Below are 27401 nucleotides of genomic sequence, written 5' to 3' on the forward strand. Positions count from 1 at the left end.
CACAACACAATTACATCAATGAATACATTCATTAAGCAACAGGTGTATGAAAACAGTCAATAGTGATACATGGTTGACGCTTTAGATTAAAACCTTTAGGGCTTCGTGAATCCAGATTAAATATCCAATACGCTTCTTTTGTCAATTTGCGTTTAATATCTCTGCCTCTTGTATATGGAAATAATTTTTTTCTGTACCTTAAACTTGTAACAAAGACATGTCACGATTGTGCTCAACGAAAAAGGACACTTTAAATGTGGTTCGCAGAGATGTCGTATGTGCTCATTCACACTATGCAGTCCTGTTTTCTATGATTCTGACCATTCAAATGAGCATAAAATCAAACAGTATATGAGCTGTGACTCGGAGAACGTGGTATACAAAATGAATTGCACCATATCTGATAAATTCTACGTGCACTGCACGTAAATTTAAAATCCAGGTTCAATGAACATTACAATGATGTACTTAATGCAAACAATACAAGTAGAAACGTTTCTGCTATTGCAAAGCATTTTATTGAGCACGATCGTTTTAATCTAAAGAGAGACCATGTATCACTATTGACTGTTTCCATACACCTGTATTATATATATATATATATATATATATATATACTCATACTCCCTGGAGCTTTTCAGACTTTTCCCACATATCATGCTTCAAACATAAAGATTTTGGTGAAGAATCAACAACAAGTGGGACACAATTGTGAAGTTGAGCGAAATTTATTGGTTATTTTAAATTTTTGTGGAAAAATAAAGTGGGGCGTGCAATATTATTTGGCCCCTTTACCTTAATACTTTGTTGCGCCACCTTTTGCTGTGATTACAGCTGCATTCGCTTGGGGTATGTCTCTATCAGTTTTGTACATCGAGAGACTGAAATTCTTGCCCATTCTTCCTTGGCAAACAGCTCGAGCTCAGTGAGGTTGGATGGAGATCGTTTGTGAACAGAAGTTTTCAGCTTTTTCCACAGATTCTCGATTGGATTCAGGCCTGGACTTTGACTTGGCCATTCTAACACCTGGTTATGTTTATTTGTGAACCATACCATTGTAGATTTTGCTTTGTTTGGGATCATTTTCTTGTTGGAAGACAAATCTCCGTCCCAGTCTCAGGTCTTTTGCAGATTCCAACAGGTTTTCTTCAAGAATGGTCCTGTAGTTGGCTCCATCCATCTTCCCATCAATTTTATCCAGCTTCCCTGTCCCTGCTGAAGAAAAGCAGGCCCAAACCATGATGCTGCCACCACCATGTTTGACAGTGGGGATGGTGTGTTCAGGGTGATGAGCTGTGTTGCCTTTACGCCAAAGATATCGTCTGGCATTGTTGCCAAAATGTTCGATTTTGGTTTCATCTGATCAGTGCACCTTCTTCCACATGTTTGGTGTGTCTCCCAGGTGGCTTGTTGCCAACTTTAAACAACACTTTTTATGGATATCTTTGAGAAATGACTTTCTTCTTGCCACTCTTCCATAAAGGCCATATTTGTGCAGTGTATGACTGATTGTTGTCTTATAGACACTGTCCCACCTCAGCTGTAGATCTCTGCACTTCATCCAGAGTGATCATGGGCCTCTTGGCTGCATCTCTGATCAGTCTTCTCCTTGTTTGAAATGAAAGTTTCGAGGGACGGCCGGGTCTTGGTAGATTTGCAGTGGTATGATACGCCTTACATATTTATTATTATGCATTTATATAGCACAATTTATTCCATGGCGCTTTACATGTGAAAAGGGGAAATATAGACAAGTAAAATAAACATTTGTAAGACAAGGGACACACAAGTACAGGAGGAGAGGGGACCCTGCCCGTGAGGGCTCACAGTCTACAGGGATGGGTGAGGATACAGTAGAAGATCATTTCAATATGATCGCTTGCACAGTGCTCCTTGGGATGTTTAAAGTTTTGGATATCATTTTTGTATCCAAATCCAGCTTTAAACTTCTTCACAACAGTATCACGGACCTGCCTGTTGTGTTCCTTGGTCTTAATGATGCGCTCTGTGCTTCAAACAGAACCCTGAGACTATCACAGAGCAGGTGCATTTATACGGAGACTTGATTACACACAGGTGGATTATATTTATCATTAGTCATTTAGGACAACATTGGATCATTCAGAGATCCACAATGAACTTCTGGAGTGAGTTTGCTGCACTGAAAGTAAAGGGGCCGAATAATATTGCACGCCCCACTTTTCAGTTTTTGAATTTCAACAAAAGTTTAAAATAACCAATAAATTTCGTTCAACTTCACAATTGTGTCCCACTTGTTGATTCTTCACCAAAAATTTACATGTGTGGGAAAAGGATGAAAAGTTCCAGGGAGCCGAATACTTTCACAAGGCACTGTAATGTACCGTATTTTTCGGATTATAAGAGCAATTTTGTTCCCCCAAATTTTTGGGGAAAGTGTGTGTGGGGGGGGGGGGGGGGGGTGCGTCTTACAATCCGAATGTGTGCTGTAGGAGGAGGGGGGGGGATGGCTCTGGAGTGGTGTCAGGGGGCTGGGGTGGGCTGGCCGCGGGTTGCAGAGACAGCGGGTGGTCACGTGCTCCCGCTGTCCATCACCTCGGTGCTAAAGCCATATTGCATGTGCCTGCACTCTTCCAACCCCCCCCCCCCCCCCCCCCCCCCAATGCCCCGTCACTATAGTCACCTTCTGATGATGGCTCCGTGCTCCCAGCTCTCCCCTGCCTCTTCCTGTGTCTGTGCCAATAGGACCTGCGGTCACATGACTCCCAGTGTTCAGCACTGCGGTCATGTGATGGAAGGTCCTGAAACTACAATGAAATGCCTGTATGAGCAGCTCCTGTATGTCAGCACAGACACAGGAAGAGCCATGGGGGAGCTGGGAGCACGGAGCCATCATCTGAAGGTGAGTTAACTGAATATAGGGACGGGGGGGGGTATGTGCGTGTCAGCATCAGCAGGGAGGCATATAGTGACCGTGGGGGGGACATATCCAGGATTTAATGGGGGGGGGGGGGGCGGCTATGTGCCAGCACAAGGGGGCCATGTACAAGGACGGGGGTTATATAGATACCAGGATGAGGGACATATACGGTATATGATTTGAAAGACGGACACTGGCTTTATAAGGCACACCTCCATTTAACATAAATTTATTTATTTTTTTTCTTTTCCTTTTTCTTCACTAAATTTGGTGGTGTCTTTTTTTTTTTTTTTTTTTTTTTTTTTCCCCCCACAGAGAGTCAGCGAGCTTATCGGTTTGTCCAAGGAAAAGACTGGGGCTTTAAAAAATTTATCCGGAGAGATTTCTTACTTGATGAAGCAAATGGTCTCCTACCGGATGATAAACTCACATTGTTTTGTGAGGTGAGTAAAATCATAAGATGAGAGTTTTAAACTTCTTAGGGTGAGTGCACACGGTGCGGATTTGCCTGCGGTTTTCCCCTGAGTTTTGACACCTGGACAATGGAACAGGTGTCAAACCGCTGCGTAATCCGCAGAAAGAATTGACATGCTGCGGATTTAAAACCGCAGTAAATCCGCACGGAAAAATCCGCAGCATGTGCACAGCGTTTTTTAAAATCCATTGATTAACATTGTACAAATCTGCAAGGCAGATCCGCAGCAGAATCCGCACCGTATGCACACCCTTACTTATTTGTTTGTTTAAAAAGTTTCTTGAGAAATGTGGATAGCAAGTCTGCTTGTTTTTCATGAGTAACAATTTTTTCCCTTCACCCATGACAGCACCACATGAGAGAGGGATCCGCCCCGCCAGGACAGGAACCTACTGAAATATAAGGGGCGGCACCTCTCCCCCGCTTCAGTTGGGTTCCTGTCCTGGAGCGGGATCCCAGGCTGACAGCGGCGGTGCCTGCCATGGATGAAGACATGGACCCAGGGCCGTCCCGGCGCGGGAAGAGCAGGTCAGCTTACCTGCAGCGCTGGCCGTCGGCGCCTGGAAGCGCAGTCCCCGGGGTTCCTCCAGCAGGCCCCGGGTTCGTGCGGGTGCGGTAAGGCGGCCTCCATTCGGGGCGCTCCTCCGTGCCTCCCTCCCCCTGCGCGCGTGCCCGCTCGCTCCTTCTCCCTGGGACAGGGGAAGCCGGGCGCGACTTCCGGCGCCTGACGTCAGCGGCGCGGTGCAGCTTGGGTATGCGCCGGCTGACGTCACGGATGCGACGGACATGGCGCCTAGTGCGGCGCCGGCCACAAAAGAAGGGGGGGAAAAAAAAAAAAAGAGTGGCCGGTGGTCGCAGGGGGGAGGGTCAAAAGGATCGCTCACCGGGGCCTATTTTAAGGAGGCAAGGAGCAGAACGGCCGGGCTGTTACAATGGGGTCACAGCAGGAACGCTCACCGTCCCCACTGTCTCTACCCCCGTCGCAGACCTCGGCACGGTAGCCGTTCGAGCGGTAAGAGCAGCAGCCGTCCGAGCCATAGATCAAATGATTCCTCGAGATCGAGAGAACACAGACCACATGCTCCAGCGCAGCCTTCCAGCCCGGTACCCGATTTTGTGGGTGGTGAGTGGATCTTCGTGAGAGTTAGACCATTATTAATAGGGTCCTTTTTGTGTGTTATTTGCTTCCTTAGGTGAAAGACAAAAAAGCAGGGAGCAAAAGAAATAGGGAGTGTGCGATATGCCAGAACCCCCTAGCGAAAGATTGGCAAAAAAACCTTTGCGCTAGCTGTATACAGCAAACAGTGGCGGAGGAAGTGCCGAGCCTAGCAACTCACCTCAGATCTGTCATAAAATCAGAGGTGGAAGGTTCACTTAAATTATTATTAAAGAAAAAGAAAAAAAGTAGAAGAAACTCCCCAAGTTCTTCATCAGACTCCTCCTCGTCCGAATATCAGGCTGAGCGCATGTCCTCTTCCTCCTCGGATAGTGACACAGGGGGCAGACCGTGTTTTCCGGTTGAGGATACTGATAGTCTCCTTAAAGCCATTAGGTCAACTACCGTATGGGCCTTCAGGAGGAAAAAGCGACCAAATCCCTAGAAGATGTAATGTTTGGTGGGTTACAGGAAAGGAAGAAACGCACCTTTCCAGTTAATGAAAAAGTCCAGGCGCTCATCGAAAGGGAGTGGAAGAAGCCTGAAAAATCAGGTAGCCTTCCTTCCTTCCTTCCTCAAAAAGGAGATATCCCTTTGACCCTAAGGATACGGAAATATGGGACAAGGTCCCAAAAATCGATGCGGCAGTATCCAGGTCATCCAAAAGGTCGGCCCTGCCCCTAGAGGACTCAGGAGTACTAAGAGATCCACTAGATAAGAAAGCAGACTCCTACCTAAGGCATGCTTGGGAAGCAACAGCGGGGGGACTAAAACCTGCGATAGCCGGTACCTGTACAGCCCGGTCTTTAATGATCTGGCTACAGCAGCTAGAAGAAAAAATTGCTTCCAAGATGTCTAGGGAGAAAATTTTAGGAGACATGTATCTGCTACACGGAGCAGCCGCCTTTTTAGCCGACACCTCGGCCGATTCCATGAGGTTGACGGCGAGAGCAGCGGGACTATCAAATGCTGCAAGGCGTGCGTTATGGCTTAAAGGGTGTCCGGGAGATCTACAATCAAAAGCCAAATTATGCTCCCTTCCATGTGATGGACAATTTCTCTTTGGAAAAAATCTGGACGAAATCCTAGAAAAAGCGGGTGATAAGAAGAAGGGCTTCCCCAGGTTTCAGGGAGAACAAAGAAGACCGCCCTTTCGGAGGGGGAAATTCAATAGAGGCCGGCCTCCGGGAGATCGGAAAAGATGGGAAGACAAGAGGAAGAAAGAGTCTGGATTCATGTTCGGGGGAGCCGCTTCATCCGCAAAAAAGTCCCCTCAATGACGCCGGCATCCCCGTAGGGGGGAGACTGATGCTGTTTGGTCAGGCCTGGGAAAATATATCTTCCAATACTTGGATTTTAAACATCATAAAGGAAGGTTTAAAATTCCCCTTTTTTCAACAGCCAAGAGCATCATTTGTGGTGACCCCTGTCAGGAGAGGGGTAGAAGAACAGTTGGCCTTAGAGGCAGAGATCCTAAGCCTGCTGGACAAACATGTCCTGATCGAGGTCCCAAGAGGACAGGAAAGAAGGGGTTTCTACTCGCCCCTCTTTCTAATAAAAAAACCGGATCATTCGTTCAGGACGATTATAAACCTGAGAGGCCTCAACCGTTGGATACAGAACCAAACCTTCAAAATGGAGTCAGTGACTTCAGCTATAAGGCTGTTACACCACAACTGCTTCATGGCGGTAGTCGATCTAAAGGATGCTTACTACCACATCCCGATCCATTCAGAATACCAAAAATACTTAAGGGTAGCGCGCTACATTAGGGGCAACCTCAAACATTATCAGTTCAGAGCCCTTCCATTCGGCATATCCATAGCACCGAGGGTGTTTACAAAAGTAGTTGCAGAGATGACAGCATTCCTCCGCATCCACAACACAATTATAATACCCTACCTAGACGATTTTCTAATTGTGGGCAACTCAGAACGTCACTGCACAGAGCAAGTAGAAAGGGTGATAGATACCCTACGGAATCTCGGCTGGATGGTGAATGTCAAGAAGTCAAGGCTACAACCCTTACAAAGGCAAATGTTCTTAGGTTTCATCTTGGACTCAAATCAACAAATTTGTCTCTTACCAGACGCCAAGGTGGAAAAGGTAAGGGATATGATCTTGGCAACAATAGATCAACCTCACACGACCCTGAGAGGGGCAATGTCCTTGTTGGGCACTCTGACAGCCTGTATCCCAGCGGTCAGATGGGCACAATTTCATACCCGTCAACTACAAGCAGAGGTCCTATCAGCACAGAAGTCGCTAAAAGGCTGTTTAGAAGGAAGGCTGGAACTTTCCGTAAAAACCAAAGGCGCTCTCAGATGGTGGCTAGACAGAGCAAACCTACTAACAGGGACCTCGTGGCAGAAGCCAGTGTCCGACGTGATAATGACAGACGCAAGCTCCTCGGGGTGGGGAGCGCACCTAAGGGGACAGGTAGCCCAGGGACCCTGGGGACACCTAGAGCAAAACGCATCCTCCAACCTAAGAGAGCTACGGGCAGTAAACAGAGCCCTAAGGATATTCATGCCCACTCTAGAAGGCCGCAATGTCCGGATTATGTCGGACAACAGTAGCCTACATCAACCACCAGGGAGGGACAAGGTCACTCTCCCTAATGCTCGAAACCAACGAGATCTTTCACAGGGCAGAGAGACACCTACACTCCCTATCAGCCCTACACATCAGAGGGGTAGAAAACACACAAGCCGATTTCCTAAGCCGCAACACACTAAAACAGGGGGAATGGACCCTGAATCGGGTAGTGTTCCAAAAGATAGTACATCTTTGGGGAGAGCCAATAATAGACCTCTTTGCCAACAGAAGCAACAGGCAGGTAAAAAGATTCTGTTCACTGAACCCAAAGGAAGAGCCATGGGCAGTGGACGCTTTGCAAATTCCGTGGGATTTCAAGCTAAGTTATGCCTTTCCTCCGGTAGCTCTAATCCCAGTAGTAGTGAAAAAGATAAGGGAAGATCAGGCCAGAGTGATCTTAATAGCCCTGTTCTGGCCAAAAAGGCCATGGTTCTCACTACTACAGATAATGTCCCTCTCAGATCCGTGGGTACTGCCAGAGATTCCAGACCTGCTAGCTCAGGGTCCGATATTCCACACGCAAGTCAAGGGGTTCCATCTGACGGCGTGGAATTTGAAAGGTCACTTTTAAGTAATAGAGGATTCTCCCCTGGGTTGGTGGCTACACTGATGAAAAGTAGGAAGCCAGTAACAACTAATATATACGGTAGAATATGGAATAAGTTTCTGCAGTTTCTGGGGAAACCATTAGACCAAGAACCCCCGATCAAGACTATCTTGGAGTTCTTACAGGCAGGTCTACAGCTAGGCCTAGCGGTAAATACACTCAAAGTACAAGTTTCAGCGCTAGGCGCTCTATATAATTGTAACATAGCGGCAAACAGATGGATAGCTAGGTTTATTAAATCCTGCCACAGGTCTAGACCAGTCCCATCGCAAAAAATGGCTCCCTGGGATTTAAACCTTGTGTTAGAAGCTCTCACAAAGGAACCATTTGAACCAGTACAACAACTATCAGTGAAATATCTTACCCTAAAAACCATTATTCTAGTGGCCCTTACATCGGCACGTAGGGTAAGTGACCTGCAGGCCCTAACAGTTAGTCCACCGTATACCCAGGTATACCAGGACAGAATTGTCCTAAAAACAGACCCTGCTTATTTACCGAAAGTGGTGTCGGATTTTCACCGTAGCCGGGAAATCGTCCTCCCCTCCTTCTGTGAAAATCCGAAAAACCCAGGAGAGGAGAAATTCCATAATCTAGATGTGAAAAGAGCCCTCTTAGAGTATATATCAGTAACCAGCCAGTGGAGGAGGTCCCAGTCCCTATTTGTAGCCTTCCAGGGTGCCAGGAAAGGTTATGGAGTATCGAAAGGGACTATTGCCAGATGGATTAGGGAGGCCATTAGTGTAGCCTACTCAGCTAGTGGTGTTCCGATTCCTGATGGCATCAAGGCTCATTCCACCAGAGCCGTGGCGACCTCCTGGGCGGAAAAGGCAGAGGTATCAATTGAGCAAATTTGTAAGGCCGCTACCTGGGCCTCACCCTCAACCTTTTTTAAGCACTATAGATTAAATCTATCCTTGGCTGACTTGACCTTTTGGTAGAAGGGTGCTGCAAGCGGTGGTCCCTCCCTAAGGTGTTTTGAAGTCTCCAAAAATCTCTCATGTGGTGCTGTCATGGGTGAAGGGAAAACCACCATGGTTACTTACCGGTAGCCGGTTTTTCCGGAACCCATGACAGCACCCGTATATTCCCCCCCTTTTTTTCACCGTATGGGTGTGCACAATAGTCGGGTGTATTTGTGTGATGTGGTGTTGGATAAACATGTAACTAACCGGGAAGTCCTCTCAATGCTCTGTAATCCAACTGAAGCGGGGGAGAGGTGCCGCCCCTTATATTTCAGTAGGTTCCTGTCCTGGCGGGGCGGATCCCTCTCTCATGTGGTGCTGTCATGGGTTCCGGAAAAACCGGCTACCGGTAAGTAACCATGGTGGTATAACCTATCTGGCTCGTAGCTTTCTGCAACGATGTAGGTTTTGGGTTCGATCCTCAAGAAGTACTGTGTTTTTCGGATTACAAAACGCTCCAGATTATGAGACTCACCCGAAATTTTGAGGGGGGGGGAAAAAAAAAGTGTTTTTTTTTTTTAATAAAATGGTGGTGCTTCTTATAATCCATGCGTTCTATTACTTACCGGGGTGGTGGCTGCAGTGAAGTGGGGTCTCAGGGTCGCTGCTGGAGAAGGCAGGAGTGGGGTGATGCTGCAGGCTGGGAAGAAGGGGGTGTTTTTGATGTCTGGTGCGCCGGTGCTGCTTTTGTCTTCGGTGGAGCACCAGCAGTTCCATGGGTTTCCTGTGCGGTGGACTCCGGGAAAATGGTCGCTGAGGGCAGCGCATGCGCAGCAGGAGATCTCAGCACCGAGATCTCGGTAGATGAGATCATCTCCCGAGGTCTTGGTGCTGAGAGCTCCATCTGTGCATGCGCTGGTTTGGCAGCCATTTTCTTTAAGTCCTATTCGGTAGACACAGGCGCTCGGTCCAGAAATCGGAAACTCGCAGCCCTATACCGGAATTGCAATGGCAACAGCCTGCATTATGCCGCCCGCATACAGCCAAACACTGCTCCGACACCCCCAGCTCCAGGCCTGCTGTATCGCCCCACCGGTGACCCTGCCTTCTGCCAGCCCACGCTGCAGCCGCCAGCCCCTCAATAAGAATTTTTTTTTTTTTTAATTTCACATTTATTTTTTTTTTTTCCCTATATTTTTATTTTTTATACTATTCGCTTTGTAACACCCCCCCCCCCCCCCTCAATTTGGGGGAAATAAAAGTGCGTCTTATAAAGCGTAAAATACGTTAATTTTGGGGGGTTTCCTCCAACCCTACAAAGACTTGCTGATAGAGAATTTATATTGTGAGCCCCACTGGAGGACAGTGATGCGGATGTCTGTAAAGCGCTGCCAAATATGATGACACTATATAAGTAACATAAATATGTATAGGATGTGCCATAAATGTCTGAATGCAAGTCTCGCATTCAGTCTCGAAAATGAGACTGCCCCGACCACCATCTCATGGCCGCTATGAATGGAGAAGCCACCCTTCTTCTGCGCCTCTTTACGTTCACTTCTATGGGAGCTCTGAAAGTAACCGTGCAAGAGCATCAAGACCAATTTACCTTTTTATTTTGGCATAATTGATCCTCCATGGTATCTAAATGTTGGGAAATTGGCAATATTTTGGGGTAGAAGAGCGGTGATTGGCACCCACTTATTCCTATTAAAATAAACCTGCAAACGAGGAGGGGTATTGATGAGCATACAGAAGTTATGGCTATGCCACAGGAGAGAAAAGTTACACTAGGCCTCCTTTTAAAAAAAAAAAAAAAAAAAAAAAGTCGTCCTGGGTTATTGGGATCCACAGCTCCCCTGCCATTGAAGGGGTTAACATCGCCTGCGTCAGTGACTGGTGTGACGCAGTAAATCGGTTTGCAGTTCTACAACATGTGCTGTGCCGGTAATCACCGTGCGTTCTCCCAGTAAAGGTCTGCGAGGACGCGGCTCTGCCCGTTGTTAGAGAAGCAATTTGTGAGATCCATAAAGCGGCTAAGTGCAGAAGGTCAGCAGCGCCCAGGAGCGGGCAGGCGGGCGCACGCTCTCGGCAGGGCCTGATTAGTCGCTTTCATGGTTTAGGAATGTGTTAACCACTAATGCACTGCCTGTGATCTGCGTCTCCTGGAAACATGCAAAATTGGCAAGATTGCAACTTAATTATATGATATTATGGTGTGCAAGGGAATAATTGATATACAGCCCCGGAGACCACATGGTGCAAATATCGCACATCCCATTTCCATTTAGACAAGTTAAATGAGCTGTACAATGAATTTGTTATGGATACAATTACGGGACTGACAAAGAAGATGCAGCCCCTGCCTGGTCTCCGAACGAGCACAATCCGAACTGACTGCCTCGTCTCTCCGCCTAATGGCCCAACCAATTGGTAATTTGGGTAATCGGTTGGATGTCATTAAATGAAAAGACAAAAACAGTTTCTATCGAGTGCATTATTCCACGTATAAAAAAAGCATTACATATGGTGAGAGTGCAGCAAACTATGTACGCAAGAAGCACACTTTGTATTACTGCCCTTTTTTATGAAACGCATGTGTGGAAGTGTTTGTGTTCTTCTGTCATGGTCCATGCACTCAAAGGATGGCCTCTCGCTCGGACCCCTTTGACTGGGTAAATAAAGGGGTGACGGTGCTGATTTTTCCCTGCGCAGTAGCGCTCCCTGTCCCATTCACTTGGATGTAGTTTCCTGTGACACTGGGCATGTGATGCAGTGCTAAATCGACACCACAGCCTCTTCATTCTCCATATTCGAGGGGTTCAACCATTTCTTACTGGTGTGCCGTTACTTTGTAAGGTTGGTGTAAAGAGCTATTCCAAAGAGTTTTTATTGTGATATGTTATATAGCGTGCAAAGCGTTTCTTTCACTCTTGAAGACCCAACAGTTAAATAGACATGGTGTAATGCGTCATCTACCCTGTGGTGGCGCTGAAGAGTGAATTGAACACTTTCTGTCAATTAAGATGGGCAGGCGGAGATCGAGTGCAAACTTGCAGGATTGTACAGCAGATATCGCCTTTCGCTCAGTGACTCCATGCAGTGGCTGTGATTTTGTTTTTGATCGTGTAGAATTGTGTTTTCAGTCGCCTTGTAATCCTAAGCCTTCTCATTTCCTAGGTAAGCGTAGTCCAAGACTCTGTGAACATATCAGGACAGTCCAGCACAAACAATCTGAAAGTGCCAGAATGCCACCTGGCAGAGGACATGGGTTATCTGTGGGAAACCACAAGGTTTACAGATTGCAGCCTGTATGTGGGCGGCCAGGAATTTAAAGCTCACAAATCCATCCTCGCAGGTAACGTTTCCATCCGTCGGCCTCATCCTCATTGCTCCCTACTCGCCGAGCGATCATCTGATCACATCTCTCCTCTCTCTTGCAGCTCGATCCCCGGTGTTTAATGCAATGTTCGAACATGAAATGGAAGAAAGCAAGAAGGTATTAATGTTCTCAGCTTTGTGCCAGGGAGATAAATCCGTCTGTAAGCCGGTACAACGGTTTGGGTTTTTCGTCTCTAATATTTCACACCTCTTTGTGTTTTTCACTGCTGCGCTCTGTGGATAGTGCCGGGCTTTTCTCGTTTGTGTGATGGGGTTGTCCATCTATTGTTTCACTGCAATGATCTTTATGTATGTAGCGGTCCTGTAATCGCCCCTCTAACCACCGTTCTTGGCCCTCATCTTTTAGCCAGTGTGTTTTTCATTCTTAGCAAATCAGAAGAACTATACACTACATTTCTATGTCACTTACCTCATGTGCAGGGCATTGCAGTAGCTTGGGCATCCATGATTACGACCTCTGTCACTTTGTTTCTAACCATGGATACCTAAGGCCTGTTTCACACTTCAGTTTTTGACCATCAGTCAAAATCCGCCGTTTTTGCAAAAAAACGGATCCGCCATTTTTTTTTTTTTTTTGGCGGATCCGTTTTTTCCCCCCATTGATTTGCATTACCAGCGGATCTTGACGGATGGCCATCCGTTAGATCCGTTTTTTGCGGATCCGTCAATTTTTATTTTTATTTTTTGCGTCCGCCGAGATGCCTGGACGGACCATGTAAAGTTTTTAGTGCTGCAGGATCCGCATTTTTATAGTGCACATGCCCGGAGGAATGAAGTCAGGTGGAAATTTAACCCTGAAATCATTTCTGGCGGACAAAAAAAATTCTGTGTCTCTCTCTCCTTCCTGGGCAGCGGTTCCTTTAAAATTCTTCATTCGGCGGATCCGTCTAAAACAACGGCCCGGTGGAATCCGTTCACATCAGTTAACAACGGATCCGCTTTCCGCCATTTTAGCGGATTTTAACTGACACAAAAAACTGATGTGTGAAACAGGCCTAAGCTACTGCAGTATTATTATTATTATTATTATTATTATTATTATTATTATTATTATTATTTATTGTTATAGCGCCATTTATTCCATGGCGCTTTACATGTGAGGAGGGGTATACATAAAAACAAGTACAATAATCTTAAACAATACAAGTCATAACTGGTACAGGAGGAGAGAGGACCCTGCCCGCGAGGGCTCACAATCTTCAAGGGATGGGTGGTAATACAGTAGGCGAGGGTAGAGCTGGTCGTGCAGCGGTTTGGTCGATCGGTGGTTACTGCAGGTTATAGGCTTGTCGGAAGAGGTGGGTCTTCAGGCTCTTTTTGAAGGTTTCGATGGTAGGTGAGAGTCTGATATGATGTGGTAGAGAGTTCCAGAGTAGGGGTGATGCGCGAGAGAAATCTTGTATGCGATTGTGGGAAGAGGAGATAAGAGGGGAGTAGAGAAGGAGATCTTGTGAGGATCGGAGGTTGCGTGCAGGAAAGTACCGGGAGACGAGGTCACAGATGTATGGAGGAGACAAGTTGTGGATGGCTTTGTATGTCATGGTTAGGGTTTTGTAATGGAGTCTCTGGGCAATTGGGAGCCAGTGAAGGGATTGACAGAGGGGAGAAGCTGGGGAATAGCGGGGGGACAGGTGGATTAGTCGGGCAGCAGAGTTTAGAATAGATTGGAGGGGTGCGAGAGTGTTTGAGGGGAGGCCACAGAGCATGAGGTTGCAGTAGTCAAGGCGAGAGATGATGAGGGCATGGACTAGGGTTTTTGCAGATTCTTGGGTGAGGAATGAACGGATGCGTGAAATATTTTTGAGTTGAAGTCGGCATGAAGTGGAAAGGGTTTGGATATGTGGTTTGAAGGAGAGATCAGCGTCAAGGATTACTCCGAGGCAGCGAGCTTGTGGGACTGGGGAGAGTGGGCAGTCATTTACTGTAATTGATAGGTTCGTAGGGGGGGTCGCGTGAGATGGGGGAAAGATGATGAATTCTGTTTTGTCCATGTTGAGTTTCAGATATCTAGTGGAGAAGAAGGATGAAATAGTGGACAGACATTGAGGGATTCTGGTTAGTAGGGAGGTGATATCTGGTCCAGAGATGTAGATCTGTGTGTCATCAGCATAAAGATGATACTGAAAGCCATGAGATTCTATGAGCTGTCCCAGGCCAAAGGTGTAAATAGAGAACAGCAGGGGCCCAAGGACTGAACCTTGTGGGACTCCCGACAGATAGGGGGCGAGGTGAGGAGGTGGTGTGTGAGTGGGAGACGCTGAATGTCCGGTCTGTTAGGTATGATGAGATCCAGGAGAGGGCCAAGTCTGTGATGCCGAGGGATGAGAGGGTCTGTAATAATAGGGAATGGTCCACTGTGTCAAAGGCAGCCGACAGGTCCAGGAGGAGGAGGACAGAGTAGTGTCGCTTGCTCTTGGCAGTTAAGAGGTCATTGGTGACCTTAGTAAGGGCTGTTTCAGTGGAGTGGTGTGACCGGAAGCCAGATTGTAAGCGGTCGAAGAGGGAGCAAGAAGAGAGATGGGAGGACAGTTCAAGGTAGACGTGTTGTTCCAGTAGCTTGGAGGCGTATGGGAGAAGTGATATAGGGCGATAGCTAGATACAGAGGATGGGTCAAGAGAGGGCTTTTTGAGGATAGGTGTGATGGAGGCATGTTTAAAGCTTGAGGGGAAAACACCAGTTGTTAGTGATAGGTTGAAGAGATGGGTTAGGGTTGGGATGAAGACTGTGGTGAGGTTTGGGATGAAGTGGGATGGGATCGGGTCGAGTGCACAGGTGGTGAGATGTGATCCTGAGAGTAGAGTGGAGAGTCGATCTTTTGTAATGGTGGAGAAGTTGGTTTTGAAGGTGGAGGGCTGGGAAGTCGGGAGGAAGGGCTCTGGGGGTTGTTGACCAAAACTGTCCCTGATGTTATCAATTTTCTGCTTGAAAAATGAGGCAAAGTCTTCAGCTGAGATGAGTGGGGAGGGAGGAGGTGCTGGGGGGCGGAGGAGAGAATTGAAGGTGTTGAATAACTGTTTAGGGTTGCGAGACAGGGAGGATATGAGAGATGAGAAGTAGGTTTGTTTAGCTGTGGCGAGTGTGGTCTTGAAAGTAGTGAGGGACTGTTTGAATGCGATGAAGTGCTCGTTGGAGTGGGATCTTTTCCATCTGCGCTCAGCAGCCCTGGAAGCTCGCCTCAGCTCTTTGGTCAGGCTGGTGTGCCAGGGCTGTCTGTTGATTTTGCGAGTTTTGGTATGTGTAAGTGGGGCAGCGGATTCCAAAGCTACAGCTATTGTGGTGTTATATAGAGCGGCAGCGTCATCCGCATTGTGTAAGGAACTTATATCTGTAAGAGGGAGGAGGGATTCAGAGAATGAGTGTAGGTCAAGGTGTTTAAGATTCCTGCGAGGGTGTGAAAGTTTGTGGGGTGAGGATTGTAGACATGGAGTGAAGAGGGAAGAGAATGTGAGCAGGTTGTGGTCAGAGAGAGGAAGAGGTGAGTTAGAGAGGTTAGATAGGGAGCAGAGGCGGGTGAAGATGAGGTCCAGTGTGTGGCCATCTTTGTGGGTGGCTGTAGAAGACCATTGAGTGAGGCCGAAGGAGGAAGTGAGAGATAGAAGTTTAGTGGCAGCTGAGAGGGAAGTGTCAATGGGGATGTTGAAGTCGCCCATGATGATGGTAGGGATGTCAGCGGAAAGGAAATGAAGTAACCAGGTGGTGAAGTGGTCAAAGAAGGTGGTGGCTGGCCCTGGGGGGCGGTAGATGACAGCCAGTTGGAGGTTGGAGGGGGAGTAGATGCGCACAGAGTGCACCTCAAAGGAAGGGAGGGTAACAGAGGGTGGCAGTGGGATTGGGGTGAAGGAGCAGGTATCTGACAGGAGAAAACCCACTCCTCCACCATGTTTGCTGCTGGGGCGGGGGGTGTGAGAAAGGTGGAAGCCACCATACGAAAGTGCAGCAGGAGAGGCTGTGTCAGAAGGGGTGAGCCAGGTTTCGGTGATGGCGAGGAAGGAGAGTTTGGTAGTAACAAAAAGATCATGGATGTAGGAAAGCTTGTTGCAGACAGAGCGAGCGTTCCACAGAGCTCCTGTTAGTGGGACTGGGGAAGCGGGGGCTGGGTGAATGGGTATAAGGTTGGAGAGGTTACGGAAGGTTGTGATAGAGCGTGGATGGGAGGTAGAAATGACTGTGGGAATGTGGTGAGGAGGACCAGGATTTGGAGAGATATCACCAGCAGTGAGAAGGAGCTGAGAAAGTGTTAGCAGGTGGGAGCAGGAGAGGGCATGAGGGGGCTGTCTGTGTTTGGAGACAGAGGATTGTATGTTAAGGAACAGTTTTGAGGCGGAGGTGAGGTGGATGGGGAGGATTGAAGAAGAGATGAACAGTTCCTTACTAGGAGTAGGGATTAGGGGAATTAGCAGAAAGTGAAGGATTATTGGGGTGAAAGTGAAAACAAACAGAAACATTGTTTACAGTGACTGTGTCCAGTTACCTTCAGTTCCCTTCTGGTTCCCTTCTGGTTTTAATTCTTAAATTAATCTTCACACTTCTAGCACACACTTATAGCAATCACAATGCAGACTGAAGTCTATGCAGACTTGTGCTCTGTAATATATGTACAACTAAGTGCAGTCAGGTGTGAAGCAGAGAGGAGTGGTCTCTGCTCATTTTGGTCAGACAATTAAGAGTGGACCAGATGTATATGATCAAGCCAGAGTAAACAAGGTCATAAATAACACCCTGCATATCAGGAAAGCGGCATCGGAGAACTATACTACATTTCTAATTGGAGATATTTGCTTTTAATTATAGCTATTGGGATAGGATACCCCCTCAATTTCCCATATAGAGGCGCTGCAGGGAAAATTAAATGCTTGCAGCCAATACCCTCTGCAGTTTAGTTTATTGCTGCACTTATGTTAAAAAAAAAAAAAAAAAAAATCCTTGTCACTTACAGTTAAAAATCAATTTTCATACTTTTGTTGGTCACCTCTAGGTCCTGACATTAGTTGTTAAATTTCCGTTTAGCAGGGCATTATGAGAGTTGCCCACCGTACGACATGACGACATGATCTTGCTCTATTTTTCGGTACAGAACAGAGTAGACATTCACGACATGGAACCAGAAGTGTTTAAGGAAATGATGGGCTACATCTACACTGGAAAAGCACCTAACTTAGAGAAGATGGCTGATAACTTGTTGGCAGCGGCGGATAAAGTAAGTCACTTGCCAATTAAAAGTGTGTTTTGTTCTATGTGGTGTGTTTTTTTTTTTTTTTTTTTTCACACCTTCACAAAACTGACTGTGAATTACAGGATCATTTACAAGTCAATGTTTCAATCAAGAGAATGTGACATCTCTTAAGGAGGAAATATCCTCCACCACCCCATGTTTAGAAACTACTTGAATATCTGCGTTATATAATTGCTATGGTGTATTTTATGTAGTGTTTGAGGAATTCGCTAGCTTCATATTTTTCTCACAAGATATGGTGAGATCTTCGCCTCAGGTGGCAACCTTCTCCTTGCAGCATTTGAATACTTATAGGCAGTTTTTGCATTTTCCAATTTGGGGCATGGTTGGGGTCATTTCACCATTTTTACCTTTCCTCTCAAGCTGTGTGCATTGGCTGCAGACTTATTAGCTGACTTGCTTTTTGTAGACCCGCCTTGATGCAGACTCTGGTGGCGTAAGATACGCCTCTTTAAACAAATTATACGGCGCCGCTCACTTCCGCATCGACGGTAAGAGGTGCTGATGACCTTGCAGCGCCATACAACTTCAGAGAGGCATCCAGGAGTTGTATGTGTGTCATCGGCACCGCTTATTTTTGAAGTGGCGGACTCTGGACAGTGCATCTTTCCGCTGCTGTTCACCAGAATCGGTAACATACTCCCAGCCGTGGATTGGAGAACAATTTTGCATTAATCTATTCCACTTCTGTTGCATAAATTACGTTACATTTGTCATACTGCACTATGCCATGTCCCCTCCCACTAAACACCACCCATTTGTTAAATATGGTGTTAAAACTCCAAAAGCCGCATTTTACGCCATAAGACCATTTCCGTCATTTACAATAGTTTTATGCCTGTTCTGGTGCAAACTGTTTCATGAATCAGGGCCGTAGTCTGGAGCACATACTGATGATCCCCGGAGAAGCCTCAAGGAAATCTTCTATTGCTGCTTGAGTTTGCACAATTTCCAACATTTCCTTTATCAATAAGTGCTGGTAATTTATACATTTTGACCAACCTATAGTATAGAAACCTAATAATTTCAGGTCGTATTAAAATAAATCTGTCACCGGAAATTTGCTGGCTATGTAAATGCCCTGCGTCCGGTCCGATGGGCGGTGTTTCTTCTTTTCTCCACCCCATCCGTGGCGATATTTTCAGGAATTGAAGTAGTTCTCCATATTTTGCGCAAAGCAATCTTGCCTCGCGCACGCGCAGTATGCTTTGCCCAACTTCAGGCAAAGCCGAAAATCATTACTGCGCATGTGCCGGTACACTATGTCCCGGAAGTATTTCGCTGTGTTACGGGACATGGTGCACCGGCGCATGCGCAGTAATGCTTTTCGGCTTTGCCTGCTGTTGGGCAAAGCGTGCGCGGGGCAAGATTGCTTCGCGCATGCGCGAAATATGGAGAACTACTTTAATTCCTGAAAATATCGCGAACGTCTGCCACGGATGGGGTGGAGAAAAGAAGAAACACCGCCCATCGGACCGGACAAGGGGCATTTACATAGCCAGCAAATTTCCGGTGACAGATTTCCCTTTAAAGGAGTGTAACAAATGCATTTATGTTGCAAACATTTTTTAACTAATTGCAATTTGCAGAATTGTATATTGACGAGCGACTCCTGACACGTTCATCTCCTGCTCTTAGTACAATTACACTAAACAATATCCTACTGTATATCATGCTAAAAAAAATAAATTTGCACCCTCCAGTAAACTTGAGGATTGTCTGCGCAAAAGGAAAGGTGCTCAGTACCTGAAATAACAAAATAAATGGCAATGTTTTTTAAGGTGTGACTTGTGATAAATATGGTGTGGAAGTGAGAACACTAAAAATTCGGTACAAATTACTCCTATTTCAAGATCTCTGCCACTTTTTTTCTTTTTTTTTTTTTCCAGTATGCTTTGGAACGGCTAAAAGTCCTATGTGAAGAGGCTCTATGCAACAGCCTGTCAGTAGAGAATGTTGCCGACGTCCTTATCCTCGCAGATTTGCACAGCGCGGACCAGCTGAAAGCACAAGCAATAGACTTCATTAACAGGCAAGTGCAATGTTAGTCTGTGACCAGAGGCCATGCACTATGGACACCATTATTATGACATTATCGATGAATTGGACTTGTTCCTAAAGGCCCCCCCCCCCATACACAATAGACTAATGTCAGCCAGATCCCTGATATCGACAGGTTTAATATGTAGAGGACCGAGACAACTGATTGACATCACCCCTGGCAATCCGGCATGTACGATTCGGACTGGAGATAATCTGGCGAATCATGCCTTGTATGAATAGTGGCAGAAGCCACTTTTAATATTCATTATGTTGTTTCATTTAAGACTCTGCCCTGTTTGGGTTCGGTAGGGTTAAATGCCCTTCCAGAAAATGGAGGATGATTATTTTAGTGTTTTTATGTGCTTATTTCAGATGTAGCGTTCTCAGGCAACTGGGTTGCAAGGACGGGAAAAACTGGAATGGAAGGTCAGTGTGGTGTTTTTTTTTTTGTTTTTTTTTTTCTTCCAACTTTATTATTATGGGTTGGCAATAACAGTGAATTTGCATTATGGTGGCGATCAGAACCGGGAAGCCAGTGACTCTCCTGATTATCTGATTTGGGCAGGAAGATATTCGCATAAGATTCTGTATAGGAAAGGATTAGAAAATAAACTATCATATTCCCTTCTCCTTGGCCCTCCCATCAAGTCTTCTGGTTATCTCCTTGATCTAGGTCTTTGACTCCTGCGTTGGGATATATTCAGTGTTAATAGTGGAGCACTCAGACCGAGAAGGCTGTAAAGAATTGGGTGGGGCGATGCGGTGGTGGAACATGCATAAAGGGAGGTGAATATAATAGTTTTGGTTTATTAGCTTTTTACCAGTGATGAGCGAACGTGCTTGGATAGCAGAGTCTTCGGCGTGCTCGAAAAATATGTTGGCGTCCCCCTTGGCTGCATGTCTCGTGGCAACTCATGCAAAGATTGCGTAACAAACAGGCAGTCGTTATTCTCTTACCTGTTTGTGACCCTCTGAGATCCACAAGCTTTTTGTTGGATTCTGTTTTGCTACATTCGTGCAAATCTAATCACCCCTATCCCCAAATTTGGATTCTTTGCAATACAAATTTTTTTTGGAGGGAAATTTTGAAGCAAAATTGATTATTTTGATTTGCTCATGTCTAGCGATACTTGATCACTAAAGTGAAAAGGGGGTTAAATGTCTGAGACCTCCATCAATCATGAGAATGAAGGGGATCTAGTGCTGAGTGCTATGCAAGGTACTACAGAGAATTGCAAAAAAATAAAGATAGAAAAACTTTACAATTTTTGTTCCTTCAAAAACGTTTCTTTTAACTTTCCAGTCAAGCTATGGACATAATGGAGACAGACGGCTGGAAGTCCATGATCCAGTCCCATCCACACCTAGTAGCAGAAGCCTTCCGAGCACTCGCATGCGCACAGTGTCTGCCTTTCGGATTTCCAAGAAAGCGGCTAAAGCTGTCCTAATATTCGCTCTCCAGGCTTTGTCTCACCCAACGAGGACTTTACAGTCAGTGTTCGAACTGTTTTACCCACCACACAAGTCAAAGCTTTCCATGTTCTGTTTCTTCAACACTTCCAGTTGCGCGCACACAAGACTGTGAAGCGATCTAACGTTTGCTTTGCAGATGGACAACGTCATCATCTAATCCACAGCTTTAAATTCAACAGGTTGTTCTCTTATTCACTAAACTGCCTTAAATTATGAAACCTGTCATGTCCGCTGGTGGTTCCGTTTTATCGGTATGGTTTTATGATATATTTTTTTGTTTTTCTTTTGTTAACAAACCGTGCCTTGTCCTGTGACCGGGCTTTGTGGGGTTGCACGACGCCATGTTGCAGCGATAACGTTGATGATAATATTGGCATTGTGTTTTTGGGAGGATGATTGTTTGTCTCTTGGTTGTTCGATGGTAGCTGTTCAGACCCAAAAACCCATTTTTTTTTTATGGATTCTTTCCCTTAAAGGGATTTGGCCCCTAAAAGTTTTAAGACATATCAACTTGATTATGCAACCGATGCTGGTCTGCCCACTGGAGGCCTCAACCAGTCGTGAGAGCGAGGGTCTCCCAGTGGAGAAGTAAATGGCTCTTACCATAACTCCTGTTTGCTTACACGCATGGCCACTTATTCACCAGCCACCCTCCAATATTGGGATCGGTGAGGACCCCTATCAACTGCACTTCTGCAGCTTTTCTTTATAGTAAGCAGTAAATACTTTTGTAGGGAAAGCCATGGCGGTGACGCATGGTTCAGGCTCTAAGATAAAAATCAAGAGGGAGTTTCCACTGCTTTAAAATGTAATATTATTGACCCCAGGGTAATTTATTACTTAAAGAAACTTACATTGCTCTTCTGGATGACCACCACCACTCCTCCACATTCAGGACTAGTTCTCCCAAGGGTTTGTTTGCATGAGCATCTGGCGGAGTGTTTTGACATGACCGGCTGCAGCTCTCACATTCTGTCCAATCAAAAGAAACCGGCCGCTGATTGGCTGCAGTGGTCGGTATGATGCTCTTTTCCTGGCGGCAACATCCCGCAGTGGTGTCACATGACCACTGCAGTTAATCAGCGGCTTGTTTATTTTACTCAGACTGAATGTGACAATGCAGTACCTAGTGCAGAGGAGCGACGCTGGTTTGGTAGAGGAGTACTCCCCCCACCCCCCTCTTCCCCTCTTTTATTACTGTATCCAGGGCCTACAATGTAAACGAAAGCTCAACCAGTTTGTTACCAAGTGCTGCCAGATGATCCCCGATTCCCCATAGATGGAGGTCCGCCAAAAATCTCAATAACATGATTTGCGGCTTCTGTTGCATTTCCCACTAATATTAAAGGGTTGGTCCTGTTGAGAGATGCGTATTTATTTTTTTTACTCAAATGTGATTTTGATCCCTTTTGAAGGAAAAAAAAAAACCGCTTGACAAACCCCTTTAATAATTAACCTGCCAATGAAAAGTCCTCTTACTATCGGCCATGCTGACTTGCTAACTGAATACAAGTTGTGACGTTGCCATCATGCATTCGTGAGGTTGCCCCATCTAGAACATTGAGTGTTAGACGCCGGCCCCAGCGACTGAGCTCGAATCTATTGCACTTTGACGGTGTGTCCTTTTGGATATGCCACGAATATTTTAGATGGGAATAAATCCTTTTAATAGCAAGTCTCATCTCAGTTTAGTCCCTCCACTCTTCCTACTTTTTGACTATTTTACTGTTCCAGACTACAGGAAAGATGACAACCACAGGAATAGCTGCCCTTTTTTTTTTTTTTTTTTTTTTTAAATTTTATATCATTCGTTGGCTCTTTCCAAGAAGGACCTGAAATAGAATATTTAACAAATGGCATACGATAATATCTTGAGTTGACCAGGATTTGGGGGGACAAAAAGAAAACGCTGCCACTTTGTCTGTGTCCTGATATTGCTACGTTCACTTGAATTAGTCTGAACTGCAATACCTCACTTGATCGTTGACACCAGTGGCGCTGTATGTGGAGAGAAAAACAAAACGCCTTTTTTCGGATATTTGGCTTCTTCCATATACCGGTTGACGACTGGCTTCGCGAGCATGTTGCTTTTTCCACTATAAGCAGAATTTACTGGTATTTTTATCTAAGCCTGCATTCATTTTGGCTAAGAGAAGAGCAAATGCCTGAATCCATTTATCATAAGAAGAGCAAACATGTGCCGAAATAATAGGTTGACCAGACGTGACTATGTTTTGGGTTGCCAGAAGTTCAATAAGCAGCCCCGTTACTTTCCCCTGAGCCTTGGAAAGAAACACAAAGGGATAGTCTGTACATTCTTACTTGTTTACAGTCTGTTTCATTTCAGGAGTTAATTTCTGTTCATTTTCTTAGACCCCCCCCAGCCTCCACCTCACCCCCAAATGTGGCCGGTCACTACGACTATAGGCCAATTTTCACTTTTATTATGCACTTTAAAAAAAAAAACAAAAAAAAAACAACTTCACCGAAATGTATCTGTCTTGAATCTAAGAATCAGGATTATACTTTGTGTGCAATATCACTTTTGGGGGACTTCGTTGCAGTTGTTTTTTGTCTGTACACAAGGTAATATAAGCTAGTTACATATATGGCCTCGCAGTGTACGAGAGGAGTGCTTGGATGTTACAATCAATAATAAACCTAATATACTTTTTTTTTTTTTTTTTTTTTTTTTTTTTTTTGCTTCCTTCAAATTTTATTAATTTTTAAAAGGGTTTTCCATAACTTATTAATTCCAGCTTCCACTTTTACAACCTATCCATGCAGTAATAATGAAGGATTCCTTTAGTTGTTGGGTGGAAGATTGAGGGTCTCTCTGGTTTTTACTTTGCGCAGGAAAGATCTACGTTTCTCTGTACAGGAAAATGCTTTGAAAAAGTTTGATCGTTTGGCTGCTGTTTAATTCTCGGCATGATTGATGGTTCCAGAACTAGAAACCTGTCAATCACCTGGAACGGTGCGGGGGCGGCGCCCGACTAATCTGGTCTTTTTCACTATACTTTCTCTGAAACGCCAATCTTGCAGCTGGGTTCTGATTCTTGCTGCCCACGGTTCATTATTATGTATATTTTTGTTTAAATGTATTTATTCAGGCTTCTGACTTCTTTCTAAAGGAAGTGGTAACAGTAAGGTGACATTAATTAAAGCGGTTGTTGGATTATTCCTAGAAGTGGCCTACAGCTTCACTTGAAGTTTTAGCAAGTTACGTCCACATCATCCCCATTAGAAAATTAGAACTACTTCTATAGGGAAACTTAAGGTGCCAAAAAAAAAAAAAAAATTACACACGGTCAATTTGTAACACTCCAAAACAAAAAATTTGACACTTTCCTGTAAAATTGTTTTGTATTTGCCATTTTTGGGTTATGCTGTTCCTGATTGATCTTTTTTAGAAAGTGTTACGGGTAACAAGTTGCCAAAACACGTGTCGTGTGTTTTTTTTTTTTTTTTTTTTTTGTTTTGTTTTTTTGGTCCCCCCCCCCCCCCCCTGTAGATGGGCCCTCTAGAATACATTAATCATGTATCTGATGGTACCTGTCATTGTATATGTACTAATCCTATGGATCAGGGCACAGAGCTGAAGGACCAGAGGGACTCTCGCTATCAGAGCTTCTCTAGTGGTAGTTGATTAACAAGATTCAAGGGGCGATGGACCAGACTTTAGAGAGATCAGCAGGTAGGAGGCGTGCATGGCCTGACCATGACGTCCAGGGTTCTGCAAATCTTTTTTTTTTTTTTTTTTTTTTTTTTCTACCCTCTATTGCTCCTCAATGACTCGTGGAAAGTTAACCATCAGCTTTCATATCAGCATAAAAATATATGAAACTGGCATTAATAATGGAAAACCTCTTTTAAATTGTGTATAATAATTTTTTTTTTTTTTTTTATATTCAAAATTTTGTGGCGATTTTTTTAAAAAAAAGTTGTCATAGGGAATTAAAGCTTTATATTAAAAAAATAAAATAAAAATCCACTGTATAGGCATAATTTCTACCGATCATTTTAACTTTTATCTGCAGTTGCCACTAGAGGGAGTTCCATAGCTTCCTGTATACTGGTTATACATTGCACTCCATAATAAAGCTGTATAAAGATGGTTCCCTCTAGTGGTGAAAACGGGCAGTAAATATTTTATTTAAAGAGATATTCCCAGAATCGGACATTGTCCACTATGCCTATGATAGATGGGGGGGGGGGGGGGGGGGGGTGCATCTCTGCAGAGAGAGTCTAGTACAGTGCACCGCTGTTTCCAGCAGTCTCATAGATGATAAAATAAAAAAAAATAAAAAATTGAGTGCCATTTTACTGAATCCAAGATGCCATTCTCTGGATCACAAGCTGTCAAAGTAGTTGGACCCCCAGCAGCTACCAAGTTGTGGAGGTAAGGAGTCTTGCTTCTTGGAATACCCCTCTATGCAGGGGATTTGGAACTCTGTATCAGGAAGAAAGAAAAGTTTCAGTCCTTTTTGAAAATGTTAGTAATTGCCACAGAATTTTGGATCCAGAAAGCCACCTTCATAGACACTTTCCTTACGTTGGCTCTTGTCATTTATGCCTCAAGATATATTTATTAGGAGAGGTTTCCCCATATGGTCAAGCGATAACCGGTAAAAATGATTTAGGATGTCGCCAAATCCGTTACATTGAAGGAAGCTGTTAATTTATGAAGGGAGTGAGGGGGGGGGGGAATATTATTTTTTATTTTTGGGAGGGTATTTGGTCCTGACCAAATTTGAATCTGTAAATACCTTGTTCTAAAGGTGCTTTTTGAAAGCTCCCTCATTTGGTAAGGCCTGTTTCACACTTCCGTTTTTTCAAATCCGTCAAAATCCGTTGTTTTCCGTAAAAAAACGGATCCGCCATTTTTAGCAGGATCCGTTTTTTTTGTCCCATAGACTTCCATTACGGTTACCGCGGATCCGTCAAAAAAACGGATCCGTTTTTAAAAAACGGATCCGTTTGCATCAGTTTCCGTCAAAAACGGAAACGGATCCGTTTGGCGGACACAAAAACGGAAGTGTGAAACAGGCCTAAGGCACAGAGCCGCCTGGTGTGAAAACGCATCAAATAGAATGGTTTTATTTCAGGTTACTTTGAAATACAGTTTAAAAAAAAAAAAATCTATTTTCATCGTCTTTTATTTTCAACTTTAAAAGGAAAAAACACATTTTGTACCAAAAATGTCAAATACTGTGCTGTATGTAAAATGTGTAATTGTAGAGGTCGGCTGCATTAAAGATGCCTGTGACTTAACTGATTACTGACTTGTAAAATAACATTTTAAGTCTTATTTTGGATGTTTTGGGGGGAAAAAAAACATGTAAAATCATTGTTGTCCTTTCACCCATGTGGACTGTTGTGTGTGTGTGTGTGTGTTTTTCTTCTGGATTATATATAAGATTAAGGCAGTATTATAATACGCTTTCCAGAAATCAGAAACCAGAAGCACAATTTTAAAAAAACAAATACTAAGCAAACCAGTCTTAGCAGGTACCATCTCGAAGATATTATTTGGGATACAGCCAAACCAAAGTTGACCATCATCTTCTATAGTTACATCAATACCTGCAGATGTAATTTGTGTCGTACATAATATCTCGTGCCTGTAGTGCAGCAGCGTCTCTCCACTCTCTCTGATGAAATAAGAGGAGCTGCGTAACAGCATTTGAAGGCGTCTGTGTCTTGCTTTCAATTATCAGGAGCGCTCCTGATTATTGACAACCCAAATCTTGTCCCCTCTGTCACTAGCAGAGGCAACGTTGCCTCTGCAGCATCGGAGGATCATGGTTGCACTGGACTCTTTGCTAATGCGGCGAGTTTCTAGACAATGAGCTTGTACACTATAGAATTGAAAAATCCCACCGTTCTTGAACAGAAAAGATTTTTAACAAAGGAAAGTTGTTTTTTTTAAAAGCACTTTCTCATTTTATTAAATTGGCAAAATTCCAGTCCCATTTTAATTATCTTTTTAGATGAAAAAGCCATTTTATTTATTTTACTTCCAATAAGAACGCAATGTGTCCACTTCTCCTATGTAGTACTGCACGCTAGTGGGACCTGGTAAAGTTTTGTAGCACTCCGATGTAGGGGTCGTGTCGAATTGCTTCTGTAAAGAGCATTGACACGCCCCCAGTGCACTTCCATTCTGATTTGCATGTAGTTTCTTTCTACACTAAATTTCTCATGACTGCCACATCGTATCTTTGCTAAAAAGATATAATTTTATGGGGAACAAGCAGCTATAAAGATATATTGCTACTTACATAAGCAAAGGGTCACTGACTAGTTCTCTCTTTAAATTATAACCAAAAAAGAAAAAGGGCGAAAAAGCACATATCTTAATTTCAAGCCTAAAGAATAAGGCTATAAGTAATAAAGATTAATAATCAAAATAATTAATGGATGGAAAAGAAATCACCATTATAGAGAGAGGATTTAATAAAATTGATATTATTGTATTGCACATATATTATAATGCCATACAAAGTGTTTTAGAGTGAGGTAGATGAACTATAGCAACTAAAAAATAAATGGCATAAAAATGACAAATATAATGCCAGACAGAAGAAGCATCTCAGGACTATATCC

At 44.5% G+C, this 27401-nt stretch overlaps 1 protein-coding gene across 2 annotated transcripts in view; it reads left to right on the top strand.

The window, feature by feature from the left end:
* SPOPL (speckle type BTB/POZ protein like) overlaps positions 1-26070 on the top strand; it is a 76593-nt gene extending 50523 nt beyond the window's left edge. For both annotated transcript variants that reach the window (XM_073545566.1, XM_073545565.1), the window contains exons 4-10: positions 3215-3342; positions 11821-11998; positions 12084-12139; positions 17118-17240; positions 19166-19308; positions 19692-19745; positions 20623-26070. In XM_073545566.1, the coding sequence (XP_073401667.1) occupies positions 3215-3342; positions 11821-11998; positions 12084-12139; positions 17118-17240; positions 19166-19308; positions 19692-19745; positions 20623-20767 (827 nt within the window). In that variant the 3' untranslated portion in view covers positions 20768-26070. The remainder of the gene's footprint in view (positions 1-3214; positions 3343-11820; positions 11999-12083; positions 12140-17117; positions 17241-19165; positions 19309-19691; positions 19746-20622) is intronic.
* Positions 26071-27401: the final 1331 nt, after the last annotated feature.

The sequence above is a fragment of the Dendrobates tinctorius genome, unplaced genomic scaffold, assembly GCF_039654945.1.
Source record: "Dendrobates tinctorius isolate UK_male_01 unplaced genomic scaffold, ASM3965494v1 ptg000143l, whole genome shotgun sequence".
NCBI lineage: Eukaryota > Metazoa > Chordata > Amphibia > Anura > Dendrobatidae > Dendrobates > Dendrobates tinctorius.